Raw genomic sequence first — 21256 nt, forward strand, 5'->3', positions numbered from 1 at the left:
GGCAGCCCTTGAGCTACAGGGTCTAACTGTTGCCATAATAGCCTACAGTTCTCTGATGGTCATGATGTTACTGGGTCATTACCCCAGATGCAATTCCTCCACTTTCATATGCTAAAAAAAGGAAGGCAGAGAAAAGAGATCAGACCATTCACTTCATAGGTATGCACAGAAGTTGGTGGGCAAGGGAGAAATATGGTATCCAGTTCCTACAATAGCCAGCCAGCCCTGAAAACCCTTTAAACGTTGATTTTTAGTGATGGTCATGGGGAAAGTTAAACTACGCTCACTCTATCAGGGTTAATGCTCAGTCCTTGGACTCAGATAATATGCCCCCAAATATTTGACTTGGGGTGAACACAGCTGACGTTTATCTTGAGACACTTTGTCCCTTATTGGCTAATTGTGTGAGTAAATATGAAATATCTTCCTGAGGGGAAGAAAGTGTGTCTAACCCAAGGAGAATGTCATCCTCGTATTGGATGAGCACTGAGTCCTGGGGAAAAATCGGGTCCTCTAAATCGGCCTTTAATATTTGGGAAAAATAAGTGGGACTTTCTGTGCACCCTTTAGGCATCACAGTCCACATATATCATGTATATTGCCATTCTCTCCAGGTGAAGGCAAACAACTATTGGCTGTGTGGATCTACAGGAATTCTTGAGAAGGCACTAGATGCACAACTGAGAAATACTGACTGGGGAGTGGGTACAGCTGATAGAAGGGTATGTGAGTGTCTAAATATTATGATATTGTTTACTGCTCTCAAATTCTTTACAAATCTCCACCCTCAGCCCAGGCATGGTGGTTCATAACTAATCCCAGCACGTTGGGAGATCAAGAAGAGAGAATATCTTGAGACCAGGAGTTTGAAACCAGCCTGGGAAATATAGTGAGAAAAAAAAAGGCCGGGCACGGTGGCTCATGCCTGTAATCCCAGCACTTTGGGAGGCCAAGGCAGGAGGATCACAAGGTCAGGAGATCAAGACCATCCTGGCCAACATGGTGAAAACCCATCTCTACTAAAAATACAAAAATTAGTTGGGCGTGGTGGCTCATGCCTGTAATCACAGCTACTCGGGAGGCTGAGGCAGGAGAATCACTTGAACCACGGAGTCAGAGGTTGCAGTGAGCTGAGATTGCGCCACTGCACTCCAGCCTAGCAACAGAGCAAGACTCCATCTCAAGAAAAAGAGTCTTCATTCTCTACCATTTGGTTTTTCTACAGGGAATACAGGGGTGTTGTAGGGCTTGGTACAGGGAATAATGAGATAATCTTGTATGACAGGGACAATTCCATCTATGTCTTACTGTCAAGAAGGATACTATACAATGTTGGGGAGCAGTATCTTTAGGAATATTTTTCCTGTGTCTGTATTTGACTGTGACCATAGTGGGAGAGGATGGCCTTAACCAAATGTTCCACTTCTGGGGTTACAGGAAAACTGGGGAGGCTAAAGGGAGGTTTACAGCTCCTTGCCTTTTATTTCACTTTTCTCTCTTCTCTGCTAATGTTTCCTTTTTCTGTCTTCAGTTTATTTCCCAGACACAAGATGATGTTTTAACATTACTAGTACTAAACTATGGTACATTGTCAGGATGTTTCTCTAATTTGTTGTTTTGTTTGTTTTGGGTTGTTTTTGTTTTGTCTCCTGGCTCATATTCCAAAAAAAATCCACCTTTTGATAAAAAAAAAAATACGGTCATTATGGATGTTGAGGAGATTGTGGCCCAAAAGATTGAAAGGGATCTCAGGGCATATTAGGAACATGTGGGACAGACTGAGTGGGTCACATTTAGGGCCCTTGGTTGGTAGGGCACCAAACCTGACAAAACTGTAAGGTGTAGGTTTTGATTTAAAACCTGAGATAGTTTTTCTAGATACACCCATGATGCTAATCCTTTCATTACTCTGAGAAATGGGATTTCTAAACAAGGTGGGATTTATAACAGATATGGCTGCTCCTGTGTCAAGGATGGTTAATGATTATATTAATCTCTCCCAATTTGTTTTGTCAAGGTAGAATACTAGGAGAGGTGAAACACTTTAACTTCCTCAGAGCACCCCTGGTCTTCCTGAGTTGTATCCTCCTGCTGTGGCTTCCATTTCAGCCTAAAGCAGTCCCGTTTCAAGTGTCCCAGTCTTTTACAGTAGTAACAGGCTGAGGGAAGAGTCCTCTGAGGCGGTTTAACATTTTTCTGAGACTGAGAGGTTTGAGAAGTTAATTGTGTTGGGAGAAAAGCTGAGTGTTGGGAGAGAAGCTGAGGCAGGGCTTGGAACATGTCCAGGGTCCAGGGTCTAAAATCCCTCGTGGCCTTTGGAATGTGTCTGGACTTGCTGGCTTCTTGCTTCTAGCACTCCCATTGTCTCAGGTAGCCATGTGTTTAGGAGAAAATGCTAAACCGCCACAGGTGTGGCTTGTTTGCTTGATGCACTGCTTCCTTTCAACCCCCACATCCTCACCACCTGTTTGTTTGTTTGATCACTGATAAATAGCATGGGCTCCCAGAGCTTGGGGCCTTCACAGCATCCATACTAGCGTCGGCCCCCTGGTCCCACTTTCTCTCGTCTTTTCTCATTCCTTTGACTCTGCTGGACTTCATAGCCCCCACGGCCTGGTGTTGGGTCTGATTACCCCAACAAATTGCTTTAACTGTAGATGCATAACTGGGCAGCCTTGTTTTTTCTTTTTTATCATAGCCCAGGATAACTGGTCAGCTAAGGTAACTAGTTTATTAGTCCTGGCCATGACCCAATTTACTAGGGTGGCTGAATCGTCATCTGGTCTGTTTTAAAAGTTTGCATTTAATAATGTATCATTTTTACTGTTTTCAATGCGATCAGCTGACATCTTGCAATACTGTTGCAAAGTTTTATTAAAACATGTAAAATGATCTAATCTGATTCTTTTGGGTTCTGGTGGCACTGCTAGATTTTATTCAATCCACAACCCTTTGGAACACTGTTGGAATGACATTTAGCAGAGCAGGTGCTCGCTCCCAGGATCTTTGAGCCTGTCTTCTGGACTTTTGGGGGCTGATTGTTGTCATTCTATTGGGCCTTTGAGGATTAAGTCTGCTAATGGGTCTGACCTCTGTGATTTTTCTAGCCATCTCTTAGCTTTAGCCTCTGAAACAAGTATGTGTACCAGCTGGTAAAGGTCTGAATGACCTGGGTCATAGGTTCTGATAATGAGCTCAAATTCGTGGGCAAACCCAATTGGATCTTTATGGAAGTCAGGAAATTCTATAACTGTGCTTCGCAGCTCAGCCTTTGACCAGAATTGATAGACAAACGCTGGGGTTCCTCTATTATTGGTTGTTTTCAAACCAGGGCAATCATGAGAGATGTCCCTATAGGGTCCCCCTTTTCCCATCTTCCAGATGAGAGGGTGCCATTGGGGCTGTCAGAGAATCAGCAGGAGGTAGAATCTTGGAAGTTAGATCCCCAGCTGCCTTCTGTTGAGTGAGTAGCAGTCGAGGAGGGGAAGATGGTAGAATGGAGAATGGAGCACGCAGGAGGAGGGAACAGATCTGGTCCAGGAAGTTCAAAGAGGTCGGGATAAAGTAGCGGTATACGTGGAGGTGGGGGAGGCACCAAGAGGAAGTAAGTGATTCTGAAGATTTCTCTGAGATAAAGCACTAGAGGGTTCTCAGCATTTCTAAATTGTTTCTTGGCCTCCTGTAAGGAGGTGAGGCAATCTTCCCCCATTTTGCTCCTCTCCAGATATCACTCAAAGCAGCTCTCCCATTCTGGCTGTTTAGTTTTTGTGCATGCCTCTTCTGTTCTAGTTCACAGGTGCACTAATATGGGCATCTCAGAAGATCCCCATCTAGGCCATTGTAACTTAGAGTCTGCTTCAGTTATAGTTGTCCATTTGACTAAATATTTGCATGACAATTCGCCATAAGCATTTTGCAAATACCCAGCCAGAGTTTCTAAGGTTGTAACTTTTTGTTGCGCAGCTGCTGGGATTTTAGCCAATGTAGAGGCCTCGTTTCCTATAGTTAGGGTTCTCCTTCAGATATTATTAAGTCCGTGAGTGTGTCAGACCCAAAGTGTGCTGCTTGTGGACCTAGCTTTCCAGGGCAATTACTCTCTGAACTGGTTCGGTCCACCTGTGTCACAACTACCTGGCACAATGTGTCAGGGGCTTAAGATGTGGGAGGGGTCAGCTCCTTATATGCACCTGCCAGGTGAAAATAGTCCCTAATTATGTTCTCCTGAAGGAGAAACCTCACTGGAGCCACTGCTGCTCTTAGGAGGCATTCCTCCTAGACACCCTCACATGATTCTCAGTCACATGAGAATGCCCTGAAAGGCTGAGAAAAGCATGGTGCTCTTTTTTCCTTTGGAGTGAAAATTCCACACTCATAGGCTAGAGGGGTTTAGAATTCATCAAATCTGATAGGTTTGAGACCAAAACAAACCAAAAAAAAAAAACCAACAAAATCCGAAGAAGACAAACAAACAAGCAAAACCAGCTAAGCAAAACAATGATCACACAAATTATACAATTTCTGAGAACTCGAATTGTAAGTAGAAATTAAGACCAGCTGGTTGTTAAAACTTTTAGTCATTATAGAGAATTTGCAAGACAAACTCCCAACTCAGCTCCTTACCTAGCAATGGGGCCCAGATTGAAGACGACCCTCCGCCCACACAGAAGCAGACAAGCTCAGCTTCCCTGATGGAAACCAGCTGAAACTCACAGGAAAAAAGTTTTTTACAGCAAAATAAACCTCAGATCTTACAATTGCCTTGTGAGACCCTGGGCAGAGGACCCAGATAGACCATGCCTGAACTCCTGACCCACAGAAACCGAGAGATAAGTGTGTGTGATTTTAAGATGCTAAGTTTGTGATGGCCTATTATGCAGCAATAGGAAAGCTATACAATAATGAAGAATATTCATCATAAAAACAAAAGCCTGCCATCTACATACTTATTGAAAAATATTGTTTCCCCTTTGCAATTTCAACAAAATGTGGATGCCTACTGTTTCCCCTTTTATTCAACATCATTCTTGAAGTAGGAAAGAAAAACAAAAACTCCAGGAATTGGAAAGGATACAATACTGTCACTATTACAGATATTTTTTGTGTGTATATGGGAAATCCAAGACTCTACAGATAAAATACTCAAATAAAAAATATGAATTTAGCAAGATAGCTGAATCCAAGTTTAATACATAAAATACAGATTTTACTTCTATAAGAAACAGGAAATAAAATGTAAGGAAGGTAACATAATAGAATCAAAAGTATCAAATAACTGGGAATAAATCTAAAAATGTATATATGCAAGATCTCTATAAGTTAACAAGACAGAATAGGCCAGGCACGGTGGCTCACACCTGTAATCCCAGCACTTTGGGAGGCCGAGGCAGGTGGATCACGAGGTCAGGAGATCGAGACCATCCTGGCTAATGTGGTGAAACCTCGTTTCTACTAAAAATGCAAAATCAAAATTAGCCAGGCATGGTGGCGGCACCTGTAATCCCAGCTACTGGGGAGGCTGAGGCAGGAGGATGGCGTGAACCCAGGAGGCGGAGCTTGCAGTGAGCCAAGATCGCGCCACTGCACTACAGCCTGGGCAACAGAGCAAGACTCTGTCTCAAAAACAAACAAACAAACAAAAGACAGAATAACTCAATATTCTAAATGTCTTTTCTCCCCAAATTATAGATTCAATGCAATTCCAATAAAAAATGCTTGCTTTGTAGAGCTCGGCATGTTGATTATAAATGGTATATGGAGTCCTATTCTCCTTTCTCTTCCTGAACATTTCGGTTCCAAAGTATGGGGACTAAGCCTGGAAACAAAATTAGAGTTGTGGCGGCCCAGAGTTAGGGGCTGGAGTCTGGATAAAATGAGAAGGGCCTAAGTGTGGGAGTGAAGCAGCATCACTGACGGAGTAATATCTGAGGTTCATTGTCTCATGCCAAAGAAATCAAGGATGCGGACACACAAGGGGTGAGGCTAAGAGCAGAGGTTTAATAGGTGAGAGAAAGAGAAAAGCTCTCCCCTGCAGAGAGAGGGTCCTGGGTGGGTCTTCCAGTCCGTGGTGAAATGCACAGGGTTTTATAGATGAACTTGAGGTGGTGGTGTCTGATTTACATAGGGCACAAAAGATTGGTTAGACCAGGTATGTTATTTGCATAAGGTGCAAAAAACTGGTTAGGGCTAGGTGTGCCATTTGCATAGTGCAGAAAATCTGGCCGCCCCCACCCTAATCTTTTATTATGCAGATGGGTTCTCTGCCTGGCCAGTGCCATGTTGCCTGTTCCTTTACTGTACAAAGAATAGGGAAGATGAAGCCTCCATGTTGAACATCCCTAGCCCTGAGGTAGCCCTTTTCTATTGGCACAATTGCCGGCATTCACCCATGCAAGCTTTCAGTTTGCTTATCTATGTCAGCAGCTCGATTTTTCAGGCTGCTCCTTGTTAGAAAAGAAATGATTTGGGGCCTTTTTGTTAAAAGGGAAATTTTGCCAAGGACTCTTTTACCCTTGCTATCTGCCTAAATAATTTCTTTCTATCTCCTGTATCAGGAGTGTCACCCTCTACAGGGTTGGAGGTCAAGTAAGGGCACTCCTGAAAAGTAGATGGGATAGAATGAGGTATCAAAGATGAACAGAGTCAGGAGGCAACCATACGGGGGAAAGGATAGTCCCACATGGGTTTTCAGCACCTGAGGCAGAAGCATCAGCATAAGAGGGTGGCCTGGCACAGGGTGTCTGGGAAAGGATGGGGTGAAGACAGCATCAGCTTGGGAGGAAAGTGGTGAAGGCAACCTGATAAAGGGTGCTGGAGTCCAAGGGGGAGTGGGAAGCACAGCTGCTTAGGGGCCGGGACACAAGAGATTGGTTACACACAAGAGGATTGAATAAATCAGTAAATACAGCAGATTCTTGAACAACATCATTTCATTGTCATGCTGAGGAGAGAAAGAATTCCCAACTGGGGCCCCATCTGGGTGGAGTTTGCACGTTCTCCCCTTGTCTGCGTGGGTTTCCTCCAGGTATTCTGGTTTCCTCCTACATCCCAAAGCTGGGCATGTTAGGTTATCTGATGTGCTGACGTCATGACATGGTCCCAGTTAGAGTGAGGGCGGGTGTATGTGAGTGGCCCTGCAATGGGATATGTCCTGTCCAGGGCTGGTTCCCACCCTGCACCCTTAAGTGCAGGAGAGGCTCTGACCATGTGTGACCCTGAACTGGGATAAGCAGGTTAAGAAAGGAATGAATGAATGCAAATTACTATAAAATAAAATGTTGTAGGGTCTATGGTCGTAACACAAATGCTGTGGTACACAATTATGTGGTATGAAAGTGCTCCATGAGCCTGCCATATTTGTGACTATTTTTGAACACAAAAATAGTGTTCAAATAGCTGCATGATGGCAGCAGGTGCTCCTGACAATTTTTTCACTTTGCAACATTTATTCCTTGACACAGCACCACCCCTACAACCACTATCACTCACTGACGCACCCAAAATTGGGTAGTATCTTCATTTTTTAAATTAATCTTTCCTAAATATATGTAGAGCTCACATTTATTTCAATGTTTAGTATTCATGTTTTGGGGTCTTTACTTAGAAGATTAGTGATGTTTTTGTGACCAACAATATGTCATAGGAACGTTATGTTTTATTTGTATCATTTAGCCTATGCCAAATTGGTTCTGTTATATGTCATTTCACTTAAAGTCAGATTCCAAAGCCTATCGACGGCATTAAGTGAGTATTTAATATATATTCAGGATGAAGGGAGCCAGGTTGCTGTCAGAAAAGGAAGTTAAAAATACAGTTGACCCTTGAAGTGCTCAAAGAATAAGGGGGACAGGTCAGAAGGACACAAAGTCAGCTTGAAATGGCTACTACTGGCCAAGTCCAGGGGGCATCTGAACACCAAATTAGTAAGCTTTCCCTTCTCCCCCTATTTGTTCACTGATTTTGTTCTATTTATCAATATAGAAGGGATGAAGGAATAAGAAAGTCATCATTTGGCAACCATCATAATAATAATTGATTCAAGCACAAATCACCAATGAAATGCTTTATCTTGTGGGTGAAGTTCTGAGTAGTAGCCAGATATTTACAAAGCCTCAAAGTATCTTTATACAAGATATTTATGAAATACAAAGTATATAGTAGCTTAACCACAGACAAACATGGCAGGATGTTGACTTTGATTATTTCAACAAATCAAATAATCAAAGTCAACATTGGCCAGTAATGGAAGTGAGTGACAGCAGATGCCTCCAGATGCTGCATTGCAGAGAACTCAGCCTGTGTGAAAGCCCCGCCTGAATGGCACAACCTAAAGCTAATCATGAGGAAACACTGTACAAACCAAAATGGAGAGAACGCCTACAAAACAGCTGACCTATACTCTCCAAAAACATAAATGTCATTACAATCAAAGAAAGACTCAGGAACTATCCCAGATAAAAGGAGACTATAGAAATGGAACAATTGGACCAACTCATCATACCTGGTGAAAATCCCCCATCTTGAATTTTCCTCGGCTATCAAGGATATTTTGGAGACAATTGGCAAAATCTGCGTAAGGTCTATAGATTAGATATTAACATTGAACCAGTGTTAATATCCTGATTTTGACCATTATACTACAGTTATGTAAGGTAATTCCTTCTATTTAGGAAATACACATTATTTAGAAATAAAGAGGCATCGTGTCTGCAACCTACAAACAGTTTAGAAAAAAAATCTGTATTAAGTACCTATATTCATATTCATCTAGAAAGACAGGAGGAGAAGGGGGAGAAAGGATAAAGTAAATGCAGTAAAATGTTAACATTTGGGGAATAATATCCAAAAATTATTTGTACTACCTCTTATAATCTTTCTGTAAGTCTGAAGTTGTCAAAATAGAACATTTCTTAAAAGAAAAACAAATTTATAATAACAATATTAATGAATTATAACTCACTGAATAAAATAAACCATGAATCCATGGTTTATTTGATACAAGCAAATGAATAAATTGAGGGTTCGATGGGGAGTAGAGATATGTACATAGTCTCAAATTACCTCCCTGTAAAATACTAATTAACCACAAGGTGAAAAAATAACATTACAGAGGAGAAATTCAGCAGATACCACTGTTAGTGATCAATGCTAACATTACCAGTAACAGGGCAAATCAAAACTGTAGGGTCACAGGTAAGATGCAATGAGAAGATCACTGGGTCACTTCTGTGATACTCCTGCCAAAAAATCATATAATCTAAATCTAATCACCATGAAACCCAATTGAGGGACATTCTTATATTACCAGACTTTACTCTTCAAAATATTCAAGGTCATGAAGGTCAAGGAAAGACTGAGGAACTGTTCCAGACTGAAAGAATCTAACAGATACAACAACTAAATACAAGCCATGGATTAGAATGGGATCCTTTTGCTATAAAGGACATTACAGAGAAGTAACAAACTAGAATGTATTAATGTTGACTTTCTGATTGCAAGGTTTGCACTGTAGTTATGTAGAATGTCCTGACTTGTAGGAATGCCCACTAAAGTAATCAGGGGTGATGACATAATGTCAGCAATTTATTCTCAAATTGTTCGGAGGAGAAAGTCTTTGTACTAAAACTTCGAAATTTTCTCTAAACTGAAGGCTATTTCCAAAAGGTTAATTAAAAATAAATAAACAAACAGAAAAGGTGAATCAGGCAAATCTTATTTCTCCCTGAGAACAGCTATATAAATCAGTGCTTAAAATTAAAATTATGTAAATTTGATGGCACTGTAACAATTGTAATACATCCAAACATGAACAATGACCACAGTTCCTGCACAACAAAATGATGTCTAAGTCCAACTCTACCACTACATATAGTGATAAAAATTACAAAATACAAATAAGCCATCAATTAACTGCACTAAAGTATTAATGACAACTTAGTGGTTTGGCTGTTTAAACAGCTCACATTTGGGCAGTTTGAGTATGTAAAACTCAATATTCCTGGTTTTCATTGGCAAAATCCACTTAAAAGTTAAAGAAGCCAAGTAACATTGTTTAAAATACTATATAAATTTTGATCTGACATATATGATACAAAAATACGTTCCTTTAATATTTTTACATGTCATATATTAATATTTAATGAGAAACAAAATGTCACATAAACAGCCCAGTAATAAAATTTTATCTTTCAGATCATATAATTTTTCTTTAAAACCTGTACATATTCTCTTGATGCTTTCCAAACTAGATCTTGATTTAGATTTGAATCATCAGTAGACCCTAGAGGGGAAGCTATTGATCCAGATTCCAATTCAGCAGCAGCTAGAATGAAAAAGAAAGAATTATATTCCTTACCTAAAAGATTTCATAGTTAACTAAGTGGAAGTCAGTAAAAGAGTTGAGAATTTTGTCAGTATTAATAAGAAAGAAAAATATGTATTATACAAGATTACTATTAAATATAATTTGCCCATGGTTGCACACTGAATTAATTATCCTTGTGGTTAAATATCAGAGCTTCTGGCTTTCTCACTCTTCATTCATTTATTCAACAACCATGAGCAAAGTAAGCACTAGAATTACAAGATGAAGATGATATGATCCACCTCTAACAAACATATGCTATAATCTGAAAAAAACAGACAAACATACAATTTCCATACAAAGTCACAGATATCATGACAGGTATAAGACAGGGAGGGCACTACTGGAACACACAGAAGGGACACCTATCCCAGTTCTGAGTCAATAACGTAGGCTTTTTGATGGAGGCAATATGTAGACTGATACCTGAAGTACAAGGAAAACATATGCCAGACAGAAGGAAGAAGCAAATGCCAAGAGCTGGAGCTGAGGAAGCTCCCTGTGGAATTCCACGTGGTCTAGGGTGGCTGGATGCCAGAGCAAAGGGGCCCGAAGAACAGCAAGGGGTGAGAAATAAGGTTGAATAATGTCACAAGGACCACATTGATGTGGGTATTTTTATTCCATGCTAAGGAATTTGGAACTTCTCCTGAGGGCAAAGGGAAACCAATGACAAAGTAAATGACTGGAGATTTCAAATGTCACCTGTCAAGCGACTGCTTATGAACTGTAATTCCAGACTAGATATTACTAGTGAGTCTGGGGTCTTTGGGCCTTAAATCACCACCATAACCTTGAGAAGTTGATGATGTCTTTGTTTTCTAAGAATAATTTCTGCATGCTGGCTACAGTTCTATGGGGATGGCAGAAGTAAAGAAAGCGTAGAGCTGGAAAAAAAAGAGGTGCAAAGATTTCTTGAGTTTTTTTAAAGCTATGGAACATGATGAATTAATGAGACAAAGTAAGTATACTCTTCACTATGAATATTCATGTTTTCACATCTTTCATTAGATGTGTGTAAGAAAGAACATTTAATGTAGTATCTATTAGCCAAACAACGGAAAGGGATCCCACTCACGATTTACAATTTATTTCAGAAATCAATTAATTAATCTAAATTTAATTCATGAAGTTTGGCAACATACCTTCTTTGAGTTCTCTAGTTATATTTTTTTCCAACTCCTGCTGCATCTGAAAAAAGTCAAATGTTATTTATAATGTTTAAGTTAGACAAGAGACATTAACATAGAAATGATGTATCACTTACAAAATGTGGCCTGTAATACTCTTAAAGACTACACTTAACTTGATTGCTTAAATATAAAAATAATCACATAAATAAAATTCCTACTTGTTTTAAGTTTAGATTTAAAAAATGTGTAATGTTGTTTAATCTGATAAAAAGTACAATTAATATTGGTCTACTGCATATATATAATGTCAGAAAGGTGATATTTTCTCTTTTTGTACAAGTTCAAACAACTGAAGTCATAGTTTGAAATGAATGCATTACTTTGTAATTCTTAGCAAAACTCTGACCTTTATAAAGCTTAATCAGTTTTTTCACTTTAGTGGATTTTTCCTTAAAATAAACTTTCTGGTGGGGCACAGTGGCTCAAGCCTATAATCCTAGCACTTTGGGAGGCCAAGACAGGCAGATTGCCTGAGCTCAGGAGTTCGAGACCAGCCTGGGCAACATAGTGAAATCCCGTCTCTATTAAAATACAAAAAAAAATTAGCCAGGTACGGTGCCTTGTACCTCTAGTCCCAGCTACTTGGGAGGCGGAGGCAGGAGAATTGCTTGAACCCAGGAGGTGGAGGTTGCAGTGAGCTGAGATTGCACCACTGCACTCCAGCCTGGATGACAGAGCGAGACTCCGTCTCAAAAAAACAAACAAAAAAACCACTTTCCATTGTCTACTTTTAGAGAATTAAAATTTTAAAGTATGTTCTATGCTATTTTTTGGTACAGAATCATCAATATATACATGAAGAAAGTGATGCTATTATAATGTCATGTGAAAATTCTACTGGCAAAAGAGTAAGTGAAAATAAATATTATCCTATCTATATATTATAAATAACATTTTTTATTCATGTAAACACAAAATTTGCTCAAAAAATGATAAATATAAGTTGGAGCTAGTTTTCAAGCTTAGTTTCTTTGATTCACAACTTGGTAGAATTATAAACAAAAAATATATAGCTCTTTAATTGTAATTTTGATTTCAGAAATTAGTACCAATTTTTTAAATATCTAATTATATTTATATACTTAATTATGAAATGTGTGGGAATATTTCAAACTATATTGCAAGTGGCCTATTTAGAGTGTTCTTATTTAAATCTTTTTTATAAAAGGTATTCTCTCACTAAATACCCAGAACATGGTCTGAAATAGTACACTATATAGTGAGCATAATAGGTACTTTGTGGTGATAACGATAATATGATATCCAATGCCTTTAAAAATGTTAGGTATGAAGATTAAATTTTTTGACTAACAGGTTTCCCAATATTTTGTAAGACTGTTTTCCATATATTTCTGTGACAATAACATTATAGATAGGCCTTATACAATGAATAATGTGACCATAGCATTAGTAGACAGGTCCTGTAAAAGTAATAACTCAATACCAAATAAAAGGAGAAGTCTTTATTGAACGAATCTTATATTGCTATTCATTAATAAACATGACGTAAAATATACATTTTTACATGACTTGTATTAAGGAACTACTAATGTAATGTAGTTTCTCACTTCTCCTAAATATTTACTTCCTACGTGTAATAAATTTTATTATTTCTTTATACCCTATTTACAAATACTTTCATAATATGTACGTTTTGCTTAGATAAAAATGAAATACTCTTAACAAATTGCTTACTCTAATATTGAAGAAATCTTAACTGTCTAGACAGAGAAACTTCCTGCATAACAAATTTAAATACAGGTTATTTTTCTCGCCTAACACTTAAAGGGTATATGGTATAAAGTTGTTGCCTCTATTCCAGCCCTGGAGTGGCCTCCCGCTACATAAAGTCTCTTCCAGCCTCTCAATGACCCTTGAATTTATTTTTTTTCTTTTGAGGTGGAGTCTTACTCTGTTGCCCAGGCTTGAGTGTAGTGGCGTGATCTCGGCTCACTGCAACCTCTGCCTCCTGGGTTCAAGCAATTCTCCTGCCTCAGCCTCCTGAGTAGCTGGGACTACAGGCGCGCAACACCACGCCCAGCTAATTTTTGTATTTTTTAGTAGAGACGGGGTTTCACCATATTGGACAGGCTGGTCTCAAACTCCTGACCTCGTGATCCGCCCACCTGGGCCTCCCAAAGTGCTGGGATTACAGGCAGGAGCCACCATGCCTGGCCAACCCTTGAATATTTTACCACATAAATGACAGCTGAGGGCAACTACTTTTGAGAAAAGGACACCAGGTCAGACATAAAGGCTCAAAGGGAAAAGGGGCAGACCCAGAACCCAGGAGGGAGGTGCTCTGGGAGGGACACTTGAAAGCTTAGGAAAAGGGTCTTCTGTGTTGACAAGTCTGGTTTTGTCCTGGTTGGTGGGAAACTGGGATGCTTTTACCTATATTAAAAGTGAAAACTGGCAAACATTAAATGACTTTGAAAAAGTCCCTTTCATTTTATTCCTAATTTCCCATTAAATCACACATTTTCCTCATATTTCCCTTAATACAAATTTAAAATTATTGTCTCCAGTTAAATAACTTAACACAGTGCCTGATACAGACTACGGAAGAAAAAAGGAGAGAAAAATGTCTTGGTGACATTAATAACTGTCCTATTGAGGTAGACAAGGTGCCATCGATGGTTTTTGAAATGTATAGAGCAATAGCTTAGGAGAAACTGAACACTGCTAGAGGAAATTAAAAAGCTTAATAAATCACTAATCTCTTACGCTAATAATTTAATGCATAATACAAAATCGAAAGCTATTATGGAGTAAAATAAATAAACTACGTTTTATAAAAATGCTCCTCCTTTCTCTGTGGACTTTGTTTATTTCCAGGTGGGGGTTATGCTTCAGGTGGCGGAGGCAGCCTGAGGTCCAACATTAATAAAGGGAGCACATCTGCAACTTCATGTATACTTTTTCATTTTAAAATATAAGAATAGGAGAAAATTATAAAAGAACAATGTACCAACAAGTTTTGGCTAATTAGAAGGATTATTTCATAACCAGTAGTTTTCAAACTATGTCCCACAGAAATCTAAGGTTCTACAGAGGATATTGCAGGATTAAGGGATAAGGAAGTCACAGCTTCAGAGCCCCTACCTCTCCTTTAGCCAGAGAGCTCTACTTCTATCTGTTTTATGTAATATAGTTTCATGCCATTTTTTAAAAGTTCTATTCTTTCAAAAAAATTTTTTTAATGTATGAAAGTCACTTGACCTGACAGAATGGTTCTTTTTAATCTCTTTTGTTAAGTCTAACATGGTTTGGCAAACCAGTGCCCCACAAAGAAACCATGTATACCAATGGAATATTTTTCAGCTTATCTAGAAATACTAAAAATAAACACCTCCTTGCTCCCCAAAAAAACCAATTAAGGAAAAACATTTCCTCAAAAATCTTCCCTTACATTGCGTATCTACATATTCTTTCATCATCTTATAAAATGTTGTTACCTGAGTTTTCTGGTAGGAACTAATGAGAAAATTTTATATTTGCATCATGCTTAGTAAGTTACAGAAGGTTTTTTGTTATTGTTTTGGATTTTTTGAGACAGGGTCTCACTCTGTCATCCAGGCTGGAGTGCAGAAGCACGATCATAGCTCACTGTAGTCTTGAGCTCCTGAGCTCAAGTGATTCTCCTGCCTCAGCCTCCCAAGAAGCTGGGACTACAAGCGTGCACCACCATGCCCAGCTAATTTTTTTAATTTTTTGTAGAAATGAGATCTCACTATGCCTCACTATGTTTCCCAGCCTGGTCTTGAACTCCTGAGCTCAGGTGATCTTCCTGCTTCGGCCTCCCAAAGTGTTGGGATTATAGGCATGAACCATTGCACCCGGCCTACACAAGTATTTGACATTCATTTTCTTTTTGTACCCAGTAGGAAAACTTCATGACTCTGAAGCATTTAGACCCTGATCATCTCATTGTCAGAAAAATAAGACAAAACTAAGCTAACAAAATGATGAAAAAAATTAGCTGGATAGATCTTATAATTTATGTATTAAAACAATCATTTGATTTGTTCCTTGTTAAGCCACTTGGCTGCAGTGCTGTCTAAGAAACCTTAGACTTGGTCTTCTATGATTTGTTAGGACATGAGGCCTGGTAAAGAAACAAGGTTGAGGTCTCATTTAACATGAGTCTACACTTTTTTTCTCTGCATTAAGATCATGAAAATACCATTAAATCTTAAGCTAATGTGCACTGATTAAAATGGATATTTTCATAATGATACACAACAAAAACTAGTTGCTATTTATTTATTTTTGTTCAAACAAATGTTTTATGCTTCTTGTAATTTTTTAAGAGACAGGGTCTTGCTATGCTGCCCAGGCTGGAGTGCGGCTGCTATTCACAGTTGCAGTAAAAACACATTACAACCTTAAACTCTTGGGCTCAAGCAATCCTCCTGCCCCAGCCTCCCAAGTAGCTGGGACTACAAGTGTTCACCATTGCAACCAGCTTTTGTAATTTGTTCTCCCAGTCAAAAATGGTCAAAAGTTAGACAAGTATCTTAAACTGGATCAAGCATAGTTGAATTTTTTTTTTCCCTACCAAGTCTACAATTGATAAAACTTGTCATTGTTGAATTCATTTTGAGATCCCCAGAAATGAAGTCGTACTATGAGTGAAATCGTAAGGCTGGATTGCAAGGTTCCTCTTCAATGGGTTTTCTATTGTTCTAGAAAAGCAAGACAAAACTAAGCTAACAATATGAACATAATATTGGCTAGCTAGGACCTTGTAACTGTAAAGCTAGGATCCAGGGGAGATGAGGACCCTGTGAAGCTTAACATGAAATTCTGGGTAGGAAGAAAATAATTCTGTTTGATCATACTTACTAAACACTCTTGATATCACTGCCATCTTAGACATCAATCATTCAAGTAATGGCACAAGTGCATTTTTTAAATTCACATATTTGCTTGCTTTAACTATTTAAAAACCGCTGTGCAATTGCCCAGTAATAGACACATTTTACAAAAATTGAGAGAAAAATGCTGTAACAATAGCAACTAAGAATGTACTCCTAAGTAAGAAAATGACAAAACTTAAAAATACAAATTAATCAGTGTTAGAGTTTGTTTAATTCATAAGAAGTATTTATCTTGGAGTTCTTTAAATAATAAATTTCCATATGTGGTTAAGTGTTTGGATGCCAATCATTCATTCACTTATGATTAAGGGTGGAACACTTGAGATGGTGCCAGAAAACTATCAAAGTGCTATCAACCACAGCCAAACTCAAATCCATTAGAAGGAAAGCCAAAGTATCTCAACGTATACCTTTTGCTATCAGGCAATAGGCAATAATATTCCATTTCTAATAAATTCAGCTTTTAAAGAAATTTAAAATGTGACAGTTCAGTTACATTTATTGAATAAAGTTAACAAATGGTATCTCTTGAAAATGAGAGCTCTAGGGACTAAAAAAAAAAAAAAACTAAAATTTCTGTTTCCTCACTTTATTAGCACAGATAATTATGACCTTTACTTATCAAGCATAAGTCAATTAAACAACTCGGTATTTCACCAAATTAAAAACAAGAATTATATCAGAAATTTGAGGCTGGGCATGGTGGCTCACACCTGTAACCCCAGCACTTCGGGAGGGTGAGGCAGGCAGATCATTTGAAACCAGAAGTTTGAGACCAGCCTGGTAATATGTGAAACCCAGTCTCTACTAGAAATATAAAAATTAACTCGGTGTGGTGGCACACACCTGTAATCCCAGCTATCTGAGAGGCTAAGACACAAGAATTGCTTGAACCTAGACATAGAGGTTGCAGTGAGCCAAGATGGCACCACTGCACTCCAGCCTGGACAACAAGAGTAAAACGCGGTGTCAAAAAAACAAACAAAAAAAGAATTACATGAGAAATTTGAAACCCAAAGGAAAAAAGACAACATAACTAACCTTGCTCAAGTAGTTCTCCATGCTATTATTTGAAGCCCGTGGATTTGAGGTAGAGATCACTAAGTTTTCTCTTGGAATAAGTTTTCTGTTGAGATCTAAACTATTATTAAGATTTCCAACACAAGGTGGCTCCTTGACTGGCCTGGTAGTGAGAGTGGTGAACAAAGATCTGCTCTGCTGTTTTTCCACAAGAAGTTTGGTGTTGACCTCTGCTAGCCTCTCATTAGTTCTGTGAAGATTGCAGAAGACACATGCTTAATATTTTACTTTTCCCTAAATGATTCCTAAAAGACTTGCAATTTTTAAAAAGTTACCATAGGAGTAAATGAAATTTCCCATTAACCAGTATTTTAACACTGAAAAACGTGTCAGACCATGCCTACTGTATGCAATTATAATTTTTAGACTGTTCTAAAGAAGTGCATGTGTTTCTAGGGTAGTTTCCAACAAACAAGTAATTCAAGCAAAGTAGGGAAGGGAAGAAAATGGCTACCAATGACGTATAACTTCACAGGTAACACCTGCTGCCTTCTGGAACGCTCCACTGGTAAGATTCCTGAGGATGCCATTAAAAATACTTGTCTTTAAAGGGTAAATATGTGACATGATAAATATGTTAATTTGCTTGACTATAATAACCCTTTCACCATGTACAAATATATCAAAAACATCATGTTTTGATACATACAATTAATAAAACTAAGAACAAAGGAAAAAGCCCAGCTAAAAATACTTGTATTTAGTAAACCAGTTTAGAGATTAAAAAATTCCTCAAGACATGTGCAAGCATTTGCTTTCACCACCCTTTTACATTTATTTCACCCATTATCTGGAAAAATATTAGGCATCTGGCACCAAGGAATAATTCAGAGCAAAAAATTCTAGGGGAAAAGAAGATAGCTGAGTTGGTGATCAAAAAGAACTAAAGCGTCTCAAAGGCAGTTAGCTCCTAACATTGTCCTCAAGGCATCAGAGGTGGGGCCTGACCTGTTTTCCACACACTCACTCAGGCTGACCAAGGTGTTATTTTTAACCACTTCATAAATTATACTTCCCTTCATCCCTACGTTAATCATTCCCTATTTCACTAGCATGCCTTTAAGTAGTAGAAAAACTATACAGGGTAGTTTGTCTCATGGCACCCTGTAGTGATAATACCAGATATCACAATCAAGGAAAGTTCATTTATGGAGTGCCAGAATGTGCAGAGTAGTAGTGATACTTGACCCTTCTGGTTTAAGTTGTAATTTTCCAAAAAACAGCCCAACTCATTAATAATTATATTTATGGCAATGCTGATAAGCAATCTGATGACAATATCAATGTCTAAATTACAAAGTTTTAAAAGCACATAGCTGAAAGACATAGATCCAGTTAACTACCTAAGAATATTAACGGAAAAGCCATATAAAATTAAAAAAAAAAACAGAGGAAAGACATAAACTGTCCTGGACTCACATTTTAAAGGTAAGTTAATTTACTAACATTTTCCAAAATTATATTACCTATTTAGCTTTCACTTCCCATTAATCTCATGAACCTAAGAATTATGCTTTCAAGGCAAATTAATGAGCTTAATTTATTTCCTATGATTCTATATTTTGACTTACTTGGTTAGTTTACTTGACAAAGATTTTCTAACTTTTAATTCTTCTAGATAGAGTTGCTTATATTTTTCCAGTTCGGTTTTATTAAAGTCTTCTTGAGAAGTTTTTATTTTGGAGAGTTCAGATTCCAGATCTTTAATTCTGAGTTCCATCTGACTTTTCATTGAAGCAAAATTATTCTCTCTTAACTGCTCTAAGTTTTCTTGAGATGCTGCTTGTGCCTAAAACAAATTAAAAGCATATGTTTTAAAAATATATAACCTGAGTAAGACCATGGTCACCTACTCGGTGTCTAAGGGCTGTTTTGTTTTTAACCCAAACTCCAAAAAGAGAAAGATCTCTGTGCCAGCAGGCATTGGTCAAAGAGATAAGAGGACATCCCAGGGTTCTAATTGAAAAGGGAATCCAAATACACCTTCCAAAGAAATGAAAGTGAGTTTCTACTAGAGAAGCATTTTCATCCTTGATGAAGTAATCAAAACAATAAAGGCTGACTGGCAACCCAGATGTCTAACGATGGGGGGAAATGTCATATAGAAAATAAAAAATTATAATTGGTAACATAAGGAAAACCTAAGAAAGAAAATGACTACAAATGTGGAGATATTTTCCAATGAAAATCTTATAAAAATTATTTTTGTGTTTAAAATATATTCATGGGGAGACTTGAATATGCTTAAAATTTTTGATGTGATGTTCCATTTTATGAATACACCTGGCAAAGTAAATTAAAGCAATCATCTGTATGTAAGATACAGGAACTTAGAGCTTCTTAGGGATAAATGCTGTGCGCATCAATACATGCTGAGAAAAAAGCCCAAGGTGTTGGATCTCTTACAGTAATTCTACCTGCTGGAGCATAAGGTTATGGAATCACCTGGACTACAAGTAAAGGAATGTGGAGTGTGATCCTGAGCCTGACTAGCTCTATGGCTTGGGCCCTGCTGTTTAACCTTTCCCCAGGTCTCTTCATCTGTAAAATGGGAAACTACACTGGCTTATCACTAAGATTTCTACCTATTCTCATTCCATGTCTCTAAGAGCTAACATGCAGAGCTTTGTAAGACTATCATAAATACCATGTGAAGAAATCTGTGTTATCATGGATTGTTACCACCTTGGCCTTGTAGATTGTGTTCCAAGACTCCTATCTCTCACTAGCCTGAGGGAAGGGAAAGAGCTGAGAATGAGTAGTGAAGACTTTCTACTCTCACAATGGCTACATATTTTCAAGTGGCCCAGTTGAAATTTCTCTGTTAATTTTCACATCCTTTCTACCAGTTTGCACCCTCCATCCTCTCTCATAAGCACAGGGGTCCCACGCAATTCTCAATCGCTCTTTATCCCAACTAAAACAAATTTGTTAAATTATTGAGTTTTAATCACTCATAGACACACAAACTCATGTTATTAAGGAAGTAGATTTTTATCACTCACTCAGACACACACACTCACACACTCATATACCCATGTGGGTAAGAGAGGAAAGACATTCCTTTGGCTTTGTTTATTTTAGAGACAGGGTCTCAGTCTGTCGCCCATACTTCAGTTCAGTGGCACAATCATAGCTCACCGCAGCCTTGAAAACTCCTGGGCTTACATGATCCTCTCACCTCAGCCTCCCAAGTACCTGGGACTACAGCCATGCACCACCATGCCTGGCTAATTACTTTTTTAAATTTTTGTAGAGATGGGGTCTCACTTTGTTGCCTAGGTTGGTCTTGAACTCCTGGGCTCAAGTGGTCCTGCCGCCTCAGCCCTCAAAGTGCTAGGATTACAGGTGTGAGCTACCATGCCCAGCCTAATTTGTTTGTTTTGTTTTGTATTTGAGACGGAGTCTAGCTGTCACCATCTTGCCTCACTGCAACCTCCGCCTCCCAGATTCAAGCAGTTCTCCTGCCTCAGTCTCCCGAGTAACTGGGACTACAGGCATGTGCCACCACGCCTGGCTGATTATTTTTTTAAATTTTTTAGTAGATATGGGTTTCCACTATGTTGGCCAGGCTGGTCTGGAACTCCTGACCTCGTGATCCGTCCACCTCGGCTTCCCAAAGTGCTGGGATTACAGGCATGAGCCACCGTGCCCAGCTTTGTTTTTTTTTTTTTTTTTTAAGGCAAAACCAACACAAGTTGTGTTAAAGTCCCAGTGGTTTCCTGGGATGAAGTAGGGGG

At 38.6% G+C, this 21256-nt stretch overlaps 1 protein-coding gene across 20 annotated transcripts in view; it reads right to left on the reverse strand.

The window, feature by feature from the left end:
* ANKRD26 (ankyrin repeat domain containing 26) overlaps positions 1–21256 on the reverse strand; it is a 118317-nt gene that overhangs the window by 13335 nt on the left and 83726 nt on the right. For 15 of the 20 annotated variants that reach the window (XM_055092515.2, XM_063607647.1, XM_063607646.1 and 12 more), the window contains 4 exons: positions 19088–19305; positions 17478–17706; positions 11506–11551; positions 10212–10318 (listed from right to left, as the gene is read on the reverse strand). In XM_055092515.2, coding sequence (XP_054948490.1) covers positions 10212–10318; positions 11506–11551; positions 17478–17706; positions 19088–19305 — 600 coding nt within the window. Of the gene's footprint in view, positions 1–8044; positions 10319–11505; positions 11552–17477; positions 17707–19087; positions 19306–21256 lie in introns of those variants that run through there. The other 5 variants (XM_034930157.4, XM_008974885.5, XM_063607641.1 and 2 more) reach the window with 1 other exon arrangement.

The sequence above is a fragment of the Pan paniscus genome, chromosome 8, assembly GCF_029289425.2.
Source record: "Pan paniscus chromosome 8, NHGRI_mPanPan1-v2.0_pri, whole genome shotgun sequence".
Taxonomy (NCBI): domain Eukaryota; kingdom Metazoa; phylum Chordata; class Mammalia; order Primates; family Hominidae; genus Pan; species Pan paniscus.